Source organism: Bos mutus, chromosome 11 (genome assembly GCF_027580195.1).
Source record: "Bos mutus isolate GX-2022 chromosome 11, NWIPB_WYAK_1.1, whole genome shotgun sequence".
Lineage (NCBI taxonomy): Eukaryota > Metazoa > Chordata > Mammalia > Artiodactyla > Bovidae > Bos > Bos mutus.
In genome coordinates this window covers 14163163-14177735 of record NC_091627.1, presented here as the reverse complement: position 1 = coordinate 14177735, position 14573 = coordinate 14163163, and the positions used below count along the sequence as shown (strand labels likewise).

Sequence of the window (14573 nt, the reverse complement as noted above, 5' to 3'; positions counted from 1 at the left end):
CGGGGCGGGAGCGGGCCATAGTGCTGGGCTCGGAAAGAGGCTGAGCTGCACACTGGGGCGGCCAGGCCAGAGAACCCAGGCTCGGCCTTTTGGATGCCGGTGTCCTGTCTGGAACTCTTGTGCCCCCTTCCCCCCATGGCCAATGCCTGCCTAGCCCTCCATGTCTAGCTTAGCCACCAGTCCCCTCGTCCAGGCAAGCACTGCCGGCCCAGGCTGGCACCCACTGCCCAGTGTTCCCACTGCCGCCAGGCCTCTCCCCAGCTGTCATCACTGCTTTTGGCCGACTCAGCCTGGAGCTGAGTCCTGGTCACCGCGCCATCACTGAGGAAGGACCTCAGCAGTACTTGTCTCCATGTGACTCTGTGGACCAGCAAGCTTCCCAAGAGCCAGTCAGTGGCCGCCACGTGCCAGGCATCGCGCTGGCCTCTTAACTTGCTCTCAGCTTGTGGACTTGCATGACAGAGGGACTTATGGCTTAGATGATCATAGATGGTTGCTTGCCCAAGGTCAGTGAGCTAGTGTACGAGGCAGAGCAGAGATCCGGCCCCACGTCCTTCAGACTCCAGAGCTGGCCCTGAGCAGTTCTGAGCGCTCTTCCCGGCTCCAGGCTGGGCAGGGGGCCAGGTGCCGGGCTCCTGGTAACTGTGCCCCTCTCCCCGCCCATGCCTGTGTAGGACAACAGCCGGCGTGTGGAGCACATTCTGAAGCTGTGGGTGATCGAAGCCAAGGACCTTCCGGCCAAGAAGAAGTACCTGTGCGAGCTGTGTCTGGACGACGTGTTGTACGCGCGCACCACGGGCAAGCTCAAGACCGACAACGTCTTCTGGGGCGAGCACTTCGAGTTCCACAACCTGCCGCCCCTGCGCATGGTCACCGTCCACCTGTATCGTGAGACTGACAAGAAGAAGAAGAAGGAGCGCAGCAGCTACCTGGGCCTGGTGAGCCTGCCCGCCGCCTCTGTGGCCGGCCGGCAGTTCGTGGAGAAGTGGTACCCGGTGGTGACTCCCAACCCCAAGGGCGGCAAGGGCCCCGGGCCCATGATCCGCATCAAGGCGCGCTACCAGACCATCACCATCCTGCCCATGGAGATGTACAAGGAGTTCGCCGAGCACATCACCAACCACTACCTGGGGCTCTGCGCTGCCCTCGAGCCCATCCTCAGCGCCAAGACCAAGGAGGAGATGGCGTCGGCCTTGGTGCACATCCTGCAGAGCACGGGCAAGGTGAAGGTAGGTGCACAGGCCTCTGGCGGGACGCCACCTCCCGCGGGCCCCGTGGAGGCTGGGGGACAGGCGCCAGATGACCTGCCGGTCCCCGCGTCCACGTCATGGATTTCAGCTCTGCTGGAGGCACCAGTCATAGCTAGGTGGGGCCCCTCAATCTGGAGCTGCATCCTGAAGGGTGAGGGCTTTGTGCACCCGCTCCGTGGTTGGAGCTGATCTCAGAGGCTGGTGTGGAGCCCATGGTCTGCAACATGGCTTGCAGCAATGAAGTGGGTTTAGGGCCTCCCCACTGTCCCAGAGGCCCGCCCCTCCCTGAGGCTCCAGGGGAGCAGGCCATGAGGCCCACCTCTGCCGGCACAAGGGTCCCAGCGACCCAGACACGCACGTCTGGTGTGTGGAGTTATCACACATCGCAGCAGGTGACGGCCAGGGTGCAGCCGCTGTCTGAGCCCCAGCCTCCCCCCACTCCCAGTGCACGCACACGGGGCACACAGTCACCGTCGCGGCCGTCTGCTTGGTGGGCAGCCGCCCCAGCTCTGGAGCCCCCTGGAGCAGAGCTTGCCTGAGCCCTCCAGCAGGCCCTGCTCCAGGGCTGGAGGGCCCCTGCTGTCCTCCCCACTGCCTTCCACCTGCCGCCCTGCCAGGCCACGCCCAGCCCCACCCACTCACTGGCCTTTGCAGACAGGTCGGCTCCTCTGGAAGGCTCCGCATGCCTACCTGCCCATCACAGCAGAACATGGTTCCACCCTGTCCCCTGCCCTGGGGGGGCCTTGGGGGAGCTGCTCAAAAGGTGTGCGGTGGAGAAAGGCTGAACATGGGGTCCATCTGCGCTGCAGAAGGCCTTGGGTGCCTGCCCTGGAGGCGAGCCTCTGCCCTCCAGACGTGGCATGACTTGTGGCCTGTGGTGGGGGTGAGGGACTGCCCTCCCTGGTCAGGGTCCCGAGCCCTCAGCCTGGGCTTCGGGGGAGACACAGGTTGGGGCTCAGGCCTCAGCCCCCAGGCAGAGGCCAGGGTACGCAGTCCATCTGTGCTCTTATCCTCTCTCTCTGCCTGATCCAGAAGGTCCTGGCCTCCTTTGGGCCCTTCAGAGCCCCTGCCCGTTGGGCTCGTGGTGGGGGACCAGGAGCGGTACTTCGTGGACGTGGGGCACTCCGTTCCTCTGTGGTTGGACCGCCTCCTCCCCTGGAGAGGGAGGGAAACCAGAGGGAGACCAAGGGAGGCAGCAGAGGCTCCAGCGGCCTCCTTTCTGCCTCTAGTCTGTCCTTTCAGTGAGCGGCCCCTGAGGGCTGGGCCGGCCTGGGAGGCTGACTCTGATCTGAAGGGACCTTTGCTCTCAGGCTCATAGCTGAGACAGGAGAAATCAGGGTGCTCGTTGTGGAAGGAGACGGAAGCCGGGGCTCTGGCTCTTCAGCAGACCTTCTGTTGGGTGGGGGGAGTGACTCAGGCTGCTGGGGTGATGTGCATCTGAGCTCTGAGCCCCTGGGGAGCTAAGGGGTGAGATGCCTCTCTCTGGAGCACGTGCCAAGGGCTCCGAGTCCCGGGAGAGGGCCTTGGGCATGCTTCATCCCTTGTCATCTCCCCCCACTGCCCCCCTCCCCCAACTCAGTGCAGTAGGAGAAATGGGACCTTCATAACAAGACACTCAGGCCAGATTTGGTCCCGGTAGCTGTGTGGCCTTGGACAGGTCAGTTTCCTGTTCTGTGCCTGTTTCCTGCCCCCGCCCCACCCCAGCCAGGTCCTGGCTCTAAGGAGAGCCCCTCCTCACCCCCGCCTGGGCCTCGCACCTGCCCCAGGAGCTCAGGAGGGCCCGTGGGCATGAGCAGAGCAGCACACGCAGTACTGACGTCTACTGTGTTCAGAGAAGGAGGCCCTAGAGGTCACCAGCGGTCAGGAAGGGTCCTCAGGCTATGTGGTCTCCGGGGAGACCAACTGCCACTCTCCCACCCTGGCCCTCCTATTTCTTCGTTGGCCAACCAGGTCTCCAGGGCCCAGAGTTCAGTTCTGTATTTCAAGGCCCACTTGTGATTTCAGAGGGCCCTGAAGTTGGGTGCGTTGGGTGAGGCATTTCTGGAGCATCAGTAGCCCCGGCACAACTCCAGCCACCCGGCCTGCTCTGGCCGGCCCCTGCCTTGTGCCCCCACTGCCCTGGGTCCCTTCCTCTTGCCTCCTGCCTGCCCTCTCCCCTCCCCAGGTCACAAGGCTGGCCGTGGGCGTGAGGAGGCGCAGACTCCGAGGTGGGGGGTGTTTCCACCTGGATGGGTGCAGCAGGTTCCTGTAAGCCTCCCCTCAGTCAGGAGGGAAGGCGTGGGCTCAGGCTCCCTCCTGGGTCTGCCCAGGGAGCTGTGCTGTAGCCAGGCCACCTTCCCACCCAAGCCGAGGTCCGTCTCCCTCCGTCTGAGCCCCGGCTCACTGCCTTTCAGGGCAGCTGGCCCGCCTCTGCCTCTTGTCTTTCTTCCCTGTGAGGCTGCACAGAACGAGCCCCTGTCTGGCGTGGGAGACCTCATCACAGTGATGGGCGGACGGTCGCAGCTGCTTGTACGAGGAGGCAGGGCAGCCTGTTTGTCCTCCGCCCTGGGATGGGGGTGCTCTTTTCGGTCACCCCACCAGGCTGGGGCAGGGCTGAGCAGAGATTTGAGTCCCACGGGTCTGGCCATGATGCGGGGGCTCTTGCCTCGCTGATCCGGGGTCCAGCTCAGATGTCACCATGTCCCCTCATCAGGCTGCCCTGCTCTCACGCCCCGGAAGCCCCCACAGGTGAGACCCAGCAGCTTGGCGATGGAGCAGCCTCCCAGAGCAGGGGCTCCTGGCCAGGGAGCGCGGGTCTGGACCCCTGGGGCCTTACTTGCCAGGCCTGCTCAGGTCTGCTCTCCTCACCTGGCTCCACAGGACTTCCTGACCGACCTGATGATGTCGGAGGTGGACCGCTGTGGGGACAACGAGCACCTCATCTTCCGCGAGAACACGCTGGCCACCAAGGCCATCGAGGAGTACCTCAAGCTGGTGGGCCAGAAGTACCTGCAGGACGCACTAGGTAGGGGGTGTGGGCCGACTCGGGGCAAGAGGGTCAGGGTGGGGCATGCTGACTGGCTCCTCACAGCCCCCTCCTGCCCTCTCGGCCACAGGGGAGTTCATCAAAGCGCTGTACGAGTCAGACGAGAACTGTGAAGTGGACCCAAGCAAGTGCTCGGCCGCTGACCTCCCTGAGCACCAGGGCAACCTCAAGATGTGCTGCGAGCTGGCCTTCTGCAAAATCATCAACTCCTACTGGTCAGTGCTGCCCCCACGCCCACTCGGCCTCTACTGCCCAGGGTCCCATCCCACATCCCTCCCTCTCCCCCCATCCTTCTGTGTAGGCTGGGTGCCTAGAGCATGCTGGGCGCTGGGCTGGCCCCTGTGAGCGTCATCCCATCCCGAGAGCTCGGTGAGGCGCTCTCCTCTGTCATTGCCAACAAGAGAGCTGAGGTTTAACAGGGAGAGGGCGGGTAACACAGCTTCAGAGTCGGCGCCCTGGGATTGGAGTGCACCTTTTTCCTGACCCCGCTGAGTCCGACTGGTCCTTTCTGGGCTCAGACGTTGGAGTGTTCCAGAATGTGTAGGTAGGATGTGCATTGTTGAGGATTCAGACCCAGCAGTCCCTTACACATGCTGGACAGTGGGTACTGCCTGGCACCACTGTAGGTGCTACGGCTGGACAAGAAGCCAGACGCACAAGGCTCTGCTCAGGCACCCCTGGGGTGGGTGGGTGGCTTCACCTGGCCATGGAAGCTGGTGCTCAGGTCACAGGCTTGGAGTGGCCCCATCACGCACCTGTGTGGGGCCTGGACACTGGGTGGGCCTCCTGCTGGGACCATAGAGAACTGAGGAGGAGGACTGGCCTTTACTAGGACCGAGTTCTGCAGGCCCCTGGCGGCCCCAGAGAGGAGTGGAAGTGTGCAGGGCAGGCTGCTCTCACAGGATTGGGCCACAGTCAGTCCCGGGCCATTCCGTGCAAGATGAACGTCCCGGCACATGTGAATGGTGGCCACTGAGCTAGTACAGCCTCATCAGAGACGGCTGTGTGACTGTCCAGGGGACCATACTACCAGCCCCCAGGAGTGGCTTTATTTTCACACTGGAGGAGCTGCCCAGGCTTTTTCCTCGGTCACTGCTCCAGCTCAGGACCTACGTTCCCTTCCCCACCCGAGTGGCTCTCCTGGCCCCATTCCCCCGTCCCGCCTCTGGCCGTAGCTTGCTTCTCTCTTTGGTCGTGTTCTTTCCTGTCCTGTTGGAGGGCCTGTATCTGGCTCCCCTTTCTGGCCCTCCTTTATTATGTCACCAGAGACGGTAGGCTCACCCCCGCAGCCACCCTGGCTCACAGCTCTGCTCCCATCAGAGTGCCCTGAGCACCCCAGGGCTGGGCACCAGAAGGACCTAGCTGCTCCCGAAGGACAGGCACAGGCAGAGGCGGGCCTGCGAGGAGAGCGACAGCCTTGGGTCAGGGCAGAGCCGGCGGGGTCGACGCTGGCGGCCCCAGTCCCCCTGCCCCAGGGTTACACAGGGTGCTCACTGGGCCTCCCTGGCCCTTTGGGCTGAGCTGAAAATGACCCTTGGCACCGGGCCAGGAGGGACAACCAGAGAGTTTGAAGTCTGGAACACACTTCCCACCCTTGGGCTGTGTTTTCACCCAGGGCGGGCCGGGTGTGGGACACGGGGAAACATATCCGTGGACAATGGTTTTCCATTTCCTCTTTCTGGCGTGTGTGCAGGCCCCTCTCAGTTCTGAACGAGGCCGCTGATAAATGTTATCACTCAGCGCCTGCCCCCTGCCCAGTCCTGGGCCAGGCGCTTCAGGGGCCGGGGCTCAAGGTCACCTGCCCTCACTTCCTCTCCAGCCACGTCCTTGTTGTTCAGCCATGTTCACTGCCTGAGTCTGTTGGGCTTGTTGGGCAAAAGCTTTTCAAGCTGATCAAAGCAGCTTAAGACCTTGGGGGTCCCCACCTTCGGATAGATGGCTGTGTGAACTCGGCAGGGATGGCCTTGTTCCCCTTGCGGGAGTGAGGAAACGGAAGCCTGGGGAGGGCCAGGCCCTGGGGCAGAGCACCCTGGAGCTAGTGGGAGAGCCAAGGGTAGGCTGGGTTCAGGGAACACCCATCTTCCAGAGTGAAAAAGATAGGAAGGCCTCTGAAAGGCTGGCCTGGTGGGGCCTCACTGAGGCAGGGTGGAGGTGCTCAGCGGGGACAGCCCCCAGACAGGTACTGAGAGCCCTGCCCACCCTCTCCAGGTCGGCCTAGGGAGGTCGCTGCCTCCGCTTCCCTCCACACCTGAGTTAGCGAGGACCTGTGTTCTTAGCCTGTGGTTAGGATCCGCCCCTCGTCTTGATCACCCAGCTCTGCTGAGAACCTCAGATCCTGTAACGTTATTGGAGCAGAGGGGGTCCCTCTCAAAAGCCGGGGACAAGAACTGAGGAGCGGTGCTCTGTTTCTACCACGTGTCCCTCCCTCTGCAAAAGACCCCACGCCTGCCGGGTGGGGCAGGGGTGAAGCCCCGTGGGACCTGGCCCCAGTGCTGATGTCATCTCTCACTCAGGCCCTCTGAGATACCCACCAACCGCGGCCTGGGCATCCCTGCCCTGTGGTGGCCTGGCCCTGCCCAGCGGATGGTGGATGGTGGAGAAGTGGGCTCAGAGAACTTGGGCATTGGGCCGTCATGTAGCCATCAGGGTGGGCGCGGGACAGAACTCGGTTCCATCAGACCCAGAACCAGCTCCCTGCTCTGGTCCCAGCCTGGCGACTGACTCCCCGACTCCCCCCCATGACCTGTCCCCACACAGCGTCTTCCCCCGGGAGCTCAAGGAGGTGTTTGCCTCTTGGCGGCAAGAGTGCAGCAGCCGTGGCCGGCCGGACATCAGCGAGCGGCTCATCAGTGCCTCCCTGTTCCTGCGCTTCCTCTGCCCAGCCATTATGTCCCCCTCGCTCTTCAACCTGCTTCAGGAGTACCCCGACGACCGCACCGCTCGCACACTCACCCTCATCGCCAAAGTCACCCAGAACCTGGCCAACTTTGCCAAGTGAGTGCCACGTCCCCCCCAACCCCACCACGGCAGGTTGGAGCCCGTCCCTGCCTTCTTGGTCCCGCCTCCCTCCGTCTCTCTCTCCTCTGCACCGCAGGCTCCCCTCCTGTGGTGCGTTTCCTTAGTTTTCAAGGGTGATAAGGCAGGGTATTATTTTTCCTTCTGCTTCTTTGAATGAACGTTTTATCATAAGGATTCTCCCACATACTTAACATTCACGAGCTTCCTTTTGAAATGAGTGACTAATATGCCTTCAAGGGAGAAGGGCCCATGTCTCCTGAACCCGTCTGCTGCGGTTGGGCACCCGGGTGGCTCCAGACTGTCCTTGTCTAAGGCTGCCAAGGACGTCTGTTCGTGAAGCACTTCAGTGTTCTCGCTGTACCTTAGAGCGAGTGGGTGGACACAGATGGGCTGGCTCAGAAAGCGGCTCTCACGAGGTGTGGGTCGAGCCCCTCCAGGCCTTCGCAGGGCTGGGCCATGAATCACCGCTGGTCCCCACCCTCCCAGAGCCAACACTTCAGCAGGGAGAGCGGTGATGGACAGGGGCGTGGCCTCCTAGGAGGGCCATCCGCTTGTTGGAAGAGGAGAGAGGGAGGCTTCCTAGGAGATGCGCTTCCCAGCTGAGTTCAGGACGAAAAGACACAGAGGTGCAGGCCAGGGAGGGACCAGACTCTCTGCCGTTCCTGAATTGTCACGTGCTAGGTAGAGAGAGGTCGGAGACCACCCTAGAGGACAGCAAGGACTTGGAGGCCAGGCAGGGCAGTAGGAGCTGCCAGAGGGCTTTGAGCAAGGTGGCCCTCATCTGTTCCAAGTCCTGCCAAGTTCAGCCCAGCAGCAGAGGGGCCAGGAACGGAGGGAACAAGACTGGCAGCCCTGAGACCAGGAAGAGAGCAGAGTTATGGTCCTGGTAAAGGCAGAGCGGTGGAAGGATTGGGTCAGGGATGATACCAGAAGTGATGGTGATACAGGAGGCCATGGCTGCAAGTTGTGGGGTCATCAGATGAGGCCAGTAGGCCTTGCCGGTTGACGGGGAGGCAGAGGGAGCAGTTGAACACGTCCAGGCTTCTGGATCGGTCTCCTTGGGATGGGGAGCTCCAGAGGAGGGTGTAGGTTTGGGGTGATGAAGGTGACCCCAGACTTGGCCAAGCTGAGGACAAAGGAAGGTGCCTGAAGAGGAACATGCGGAAGGCTTAGCAGAGAGACCTGGCCAAGTGTGGCTTGAGAGTCAGTTGTGCATCAAGGGTCACAGACATTTGGAGGGAAAGAGGAAGGAGATTGAGACTGGCCATGAATGTGGAGTGAGGGCCATGGAACATTCCAGATCCTGGGAGGAAAAGTCCAGAAGGGGGTCTCCAGACTTAGCCATGAGCGCCCTGAATCTGTGGGGGTTGGCTGGCTGGGGAGTAAGTGGCGTGGAAGGCGGCCACAGAGGAGGGATGGGAGCCCAGGGGGCGAGGGTGTCTCCGAGAAGTAGGGGGGCTCCCGGGTAGGGCCCAGAGCGCTCACCCCATCTGCTTGGCTCCAGGTTCGGCAGCAAGGAAGAGTACATGTCGTTCATGAACCAGTTCCTGGAGCACGAGTGGACCAACATGCAGCGCTTCCTGCTGGAGATCTCCAATCCCGAGACCGTCTCCAACACGGCTGGCTTCGAGGGCTACATCGACCTGGGCCGCGAGCTCTCCAGCCTGCACTCGCTGCTCTGGGAGGCCGTCAGCCAGCTGGAGCAGGTGCCTGACCACTTGGGCCATGATGGGGCAGTGGCTGGGCCCTAGGGCACTGAAGCTGCAGGCTGCTCCTCCCGGAGTAACCACGAGGCCCGAGGCTTTGCCTGTGCGGTAGAGATCAGCGGCCCCACCAGGGCGCCAGAGCCCAGGGATCCAGTGCAGGCCCTGTCAGCACGTGCTGGGGAGGGATCTCGGCCGTTATCCTTGGTGGCGAGTGCCACGTTCACGCACTGACATCTGCCAGGGTAGCCCACTCGGTGTACTGGGGCCTCAGCTATGCCTCTGAGTGGATGGCATCCATGGGTGAAGGCGTGCTGTGCTCCCTACCCGTGGGAAGTATGATCAGATTTAGCTGTGTCTCCTAAAATGTCCTTGCTCTGGATTTTAAGGCCACTGATACAAAAAAGATGGACTGGAGATGCTGCACCTCCATGTGTCAGGCAGCAAGTTGCAAAACTTTCCAGAAGTGCCCTTGACCATCTGTTGAAACAGTCATTCCCTCAACACCTCTGACACTGCTACAGGGCCTGTGGCCTGGGTTCCACTGCCCACAGCAGGCCCAGCCTGCACAGTGGGCAGGTTCTGGGCAGCAACTGCCAGGCCTGCCAGGACCCACTTCCAGAACTTCTGCTGCCCCCCAGGGCTCTGAGAGCCCATCTTACAAAAGTTCAGTTCAGTCGATCAGTTGTGCCTGACTCTTGGCGACCCCATGGACTGCAGCACGCCAGGCTTCCCTGTCTTTCACCAACTCCCAGAGCTTGCTCAAACTCATATCCATTGAGTCGGTGATACCATCCAACCGTCTCATCCTCTGTCATCCCCTTCTCCTACTGCCTTCAATCTTTCCCAGCATCAGGGTCTTTTCAGTGAGTCAGTTCTTCACATCAGGTGGCCAAAGTATTAGAGTTTTAGCTTCAGCATCAGTCCTCCCAATGAATATTCAGGACTGATCTCCTTAGGATTGACTGGTTGAATCCCCTTGCAGTCCAAGGGACTCTCAAGAGTCTTCTCCAACACCACAGTTCAAAAGCATCAACTCTTCAACACTCAGCTTTCTTTATGGTCCAACTCTCACACCCATACATGACAACTGGAAAAACCATAGCTTTGACCAGATGGACCTTTGTTGGCAAAGTAATGTCTTTGCTTTTTAATATGCATCGGTCCTTCCAATGAATATTCAGGACTGATTACAAAAGTAGCTGCTGCTGAACCAGAGCTGGAAGGCCTCCTGCTCCCGTCCCATCCTTAGGGGTGAGCACTCAGGGCGCTCTGGTGCGCGGCCTTCTAGGCACTTCTGTGCACATGTTAGGTACCCACACAGGCAGTTCTTACCCTTTTCTGTTAAAGTGAGAACGTAGCGTGCACTGCTGCATGCATTGCTCACTCTTCTCTCATGGGCATCTTTCCCCAACCATACGTGCCACACACCACTGTGACCTTTCTAATGGCACAGACTGTCCAATCATGTGACTGCACCATGCAGTTCACTGGACACTCAGATCAGTCCCAGCTTTTCACTATGAATGGCCATTGCAATCGTTTTTGCTCCTTTATGTCCATTGCCCTTTGGCTCTGAGAGACCCAGGAGGGAGCAACGGAAATGAGGCTCAGAGCCCTGTCTTCCTCCACAGCTGCCAACACCTGTCACTCTGCCACCACTTCCAGAGCCTCTGTGCTGGGGGCCACCATCCCCCATGCGTGCATGACCAGGCGGGAGGTATGGACGGTGGTTTGCAGCCGTCACAGCTGACAGTGTTGCAGCAGGATTTAAAGTCGAGCTGTTTGCTGCTCATGTCTCCCCTCTGTGGACCACATGAGTTTTCATGCTTGCTTTCTGCACATAGCCGTTGGTGGAAGCCGGGACATAATCCAGATGAAGGCAGAGTCCCCCCAACCCCCAACCCGCTCGGCCTAGAAGCTTTACCGCCATTGGTCTAAACCAGGACAGTGGGCTTCAGAGGAGCCCAGGCACCACCCTCTGCCTGACTGGCCACTTGTTTGTCTGACAGGTGAGCAGGAGTGCCTGCTCTGTGCCTGGGCCATCACCCCGGGGACTCGGGTGTTGAAGTGGGTCGGGCCTCAGCCCGCCCTGTGCAGTAGATGACGTGGGAGGGGGCCACCCCAGAAGCCTCTCCACTGGGGAGACAGAGGCAAACTCCAGGATCCTCTGTGGGCCCCTGAGACAGGACAGACCAGGGTGAAAGGCTTGGACTAGGTTAGTGTGTCTTCCTGTGGGCCTTGCCCCCATCCTACAGATATCCAGGGAGCTGATAAAAATGTAATTTGTCGTTTCTGGGCTCCCTACCCCTCCCCAGACCCACTGAATCTGATTGCAGGGGAGCGCGAGCCTGCAGCTCTGACTGGCTGCTTAGTGATTTTGAACACGGTGGCTCCAGTGCATTTGGCCTCCCCAGGTGCCCCCTGGCTCACACCTGCCCCCTTTGCCGTGTCTTTGCAGAGCATCGTATCCAAGCTGGGGCCTCTGCCTCGAATCCTGAGGGACGTCCACACAGCTCTGAGCACCCCGGGCAGTGGGCAGCTCGCAGGCACCAACGACTTGGCCTCTACACCTGGCTCTGGCAGCAGCAGCGTCTCGGCTGGGCTGCAGAAGATGGTAATCGAGAACGACCTGTCTGGGTAAGAGCCGCCAGGTGTGCTGGGTGTGGTGGGGTGCAGGTACAGACCGGGCAGAGCCCATCTGCAGTCTCCTTTGGGGAGGAGGAAACCTATACTGGTGTTTATGAAACAAGTCGAATGAAACTCAGGGTGTTCCTTGGGCCCTAAGGAGTAAGAGTCTATTTGGGAAAAATCAGGGAGGGCTTCCTGGAGGAGGTAGCACTATAGTTTTGAGCTTAAGAAAAGTAGCATTTCCATTGGTGGAAAAGGCATTTTAGGTAGAGGGACTAGCACAAAGGCCTGGAGAAAGACAGTATCTTTTGTCGAGGAACAGTTACTGGTCCCAATCAGCACTAGTCACAGTCACTTTTTTATGTGTGTATGAGCTCGTATTTCCTGGGCCTGAACCAGAGTCTCTGGAAGTAGAGCTCCAGGGTGTGTTTTCAGGAGGAGTTCAGGTGACTCCACGAGGCGTAGAGGCTGGGAGCCCCAGGAAACTAGAGGGATGCTGAGGCCCAGCTCCCACTCTGCACGCCCAGTGCTGGGATGAGTGCCCCGTCAATACACAGTGGAGGGGGAGGCAGAATGTTCTCGAGTGTTGACGTCAGGACAAGGACCTTAGCATTTACAGCAAGCTACCTGTACTTGGGGTCAAACACTCCCCTCGTCCAGCAGGACCGTCTTGGACCGGCTCACGAGGCTGCGGCTGGAGCAGCAGAGCTGGGCGCTGTCTGGGTCTGAGATGGTGGGGACGGCAGGCTTTTAGCAGGCGAGGGCATTGAGATCAAGGACCTGGGGATGTGGTGTGAGGGACTGGAGGCCCAGGAGGAGGCCGGAGATGCAGAGACCTTGATGCCCCTTCCCCCCGGGTCCCTCTACGTCTTGAGGGGCCGTCCCTACAACCTGCCAAGTGAGGCAAAGCAAGAGTTCAAGTGGGGACACGCCTCGGTCGAGAGGTCAGGAGAGCTGACCTGGGCGTGTGAAGGGTGACCCAGGCCCAAGGCTGGTCTGGGTTTCTCCCGACTCCAGCTACTTCCCCCGTCCACTTCTTCTCAGCCCCCAAGTGCCGTGGCCTCGAGTGGCCACAACCTGCCCTGTCCTGTCCCATCACCCCTGGGATGGACTTCCTCTCCATCCCAGGCTAAGCCACCTCCTTTCTAAGCCCACATCGAAGCCCCAGGTTCCTGCTGCCTCCAGCCCACTCAGCCTGTTCAGCTCCCCCTGATCCTTCCCTCCAAAGCCCCCCTGGTTTTGTGCCTCCTTCCAAGGAGCAGGCTTTTCCTGGAAGGGGCCAGGGAGAGGCTAGGGGCCTGGGGTGGAGGGTCAGGGACGTGGCCTACGGCTGCAGGCACAGGCCCTCCCTGCCTGAGTCACGCCATGAGGATCCTCCTCTGATACCTTTTTTTTTTGCCGGAAGCCCCAGCCCCCGCCTGCCAGTCAGACAAAGGGTGGCAGTAGGAGGCTGCAGGTGGAGGCTTCTCTCAGCACAGGCCCCCCACTTTGGTGAGCAGCCTGACTAGGGACGGGAGGGAAGAGGCAGAGGGAGCCCCCCGTGGCTTTGAAGTCATCATTCCTGGTGCAGGACCCTCGGGTAGCAGAGAGCCACTGCACTGTGGGTTTGGATTTAGCTCAGGGGGACTTTCCAGAACACCCCAGGCCCCAGAACCTACTGTCCCAAGATGCCGTGCTGAGCAGGGAAGGGGCCGCTGCTAGGCAGCCTGGCCTCGTGCTGGGAGCTCGGGCCCCTAGTGCAGCGGTTCCGTGTAGGAGCAGCCATCCGCCCCACGCCTTGGTGGTGGCTTCTGCCAGACTCGGTGGCTGTGGTTTGGTTTCGCAGCTGCGCCCCGGGACTCTCCCCTTCTTGCAGCCCCCTCCCCTCCTCTCTTCTCCCCTCCCTGCCTCCCCTGCCTTCCCTCCTCCCCCCTTCCCCCTCCCCGGCTCAGGCCACGGGCAGCAGGTTGGCGGGGCTCTCAGTTGGTCGGGACCCGCCTGGGCCGCATTCACAGTTCTTCTCTTCCCCCTTCTTTCCCTGTGTGTGCTTGTCTCCCTGCAGTCTGATAGATTTCACCCGGTTACCGTCTCCAACCCCCGAAAACAAGGACTTGTTTTTTGTCACAAGGTCCTCCGGGGTCCAGCCCTCACCTGCCCGCAGCTCGAGTTACTCGGAAGCCAACGAGCCCGACCTTCAGATGGCCAACGGCGGCAAGAGTCTGTCCATGGTGGACCTCCAAGACGCCCGCGTGCTGGATGGGGAGGCGGGCTCCCCAGCAGGCCCCGACGCCCTCACCGCCGATGGCCAAGCGCCTGCCACTCAGCTGGTGGCCGGGTGGCCGGCCCGGGCGGCCCCCGTGAGCCTGGCGGGGCTGGCCACAGTGCGGCGGGCAGGCCAGACGCCCACCACGCCGGTCACGTCAGAGGGCGCGCCAGGCCGGCCCCAGCTCCTGGCACCGCTGTCCTTCCAGAATCCCGTGTACCAGATGGCGGCTGGCCTGCCGCTGTCTCCCCGCGGCCTCGGCGACTCGGGCTCTGAGGGCCACAGCTCCCTGAGCTCCCACAGCAACAGTGAAGAGCTGGCAGCTGCCGCCAAGCTGGGCAGCTTCAGCAGCAGCACTGCCGCCACCGCCCCCGAAGACCTGGGCCGGCGCCCCGGGGAGCTGGCACGGCGGCAGGTGTCGCTGACCGAGAAGGGTGGGCAGCCTACAGTGCCACGGCAGAACAGTGCCGGCCCCCAGCGGAGGATCGACCAGCCGCCGCCGCCACCCCCGCCGCCGCCCCCTGCGCCCCGCGGCCGGACGCCACCCACCCTGCTGAGCACCCTGCAGTACCCACGGCCGTCGAGCGGGACGCTGGCCTCGGCCTCGCCCGACTGGGCTGGGCCCGGAGCCCGGCTGCGGCAACAGTCCTCATCCTCCAAGGGCGACAGCCCCGAGCTGAAGCCTCGCGCCGTGCACAAGCAGG

At 61.5% G+C, this 14573-nt stretch overlaps 1 protein-coding gene across 13 annotated transcripts in view; it reads left to right on the top strand.

The window, feature by feature from the left end:
- The window catches only part of DAB2IP (DAB2 interacting protein), a 212214-nt gene that overhangs the window by 185851 nt on the left and 11790 nt on the right, over positions 1 to 14573 (top strand). For 12 of the 13 annotated variants that reach the window (XM_070379061.1, XM_070379058.1, XM_070379062.1 and 9 more), the window contains 7 exons: positions 675 to 1229; positions 4110 to 4254; positions 4346 to 4490; positions 7033 to 7269; positions 8798 to 8999; positions 11458 to 11636; positions 13669 to 14572. In XM_070379061.1, coding sequence (XP_070235162.1) covers positions 675 to 1229; positions 4110 to 4254; positions 4346 to 4490; positions 7033 to 7269; positions 8798 to 8999; positions 11458 to 11636; positions 13669 to 14572 — 2367 coding nt within the window. The remainder of the gene's footprint in view (positions 1 to 674; positions 1230 to 4109; positions 4255 to 4345; positions 4491 to 7032; positions 7270 to 8797; positions 9000 to 11457; positions 11637 to 13668; position 14573) is intronic. The other variant, XM_070379056.1, reaches the window with a different exon arrangement.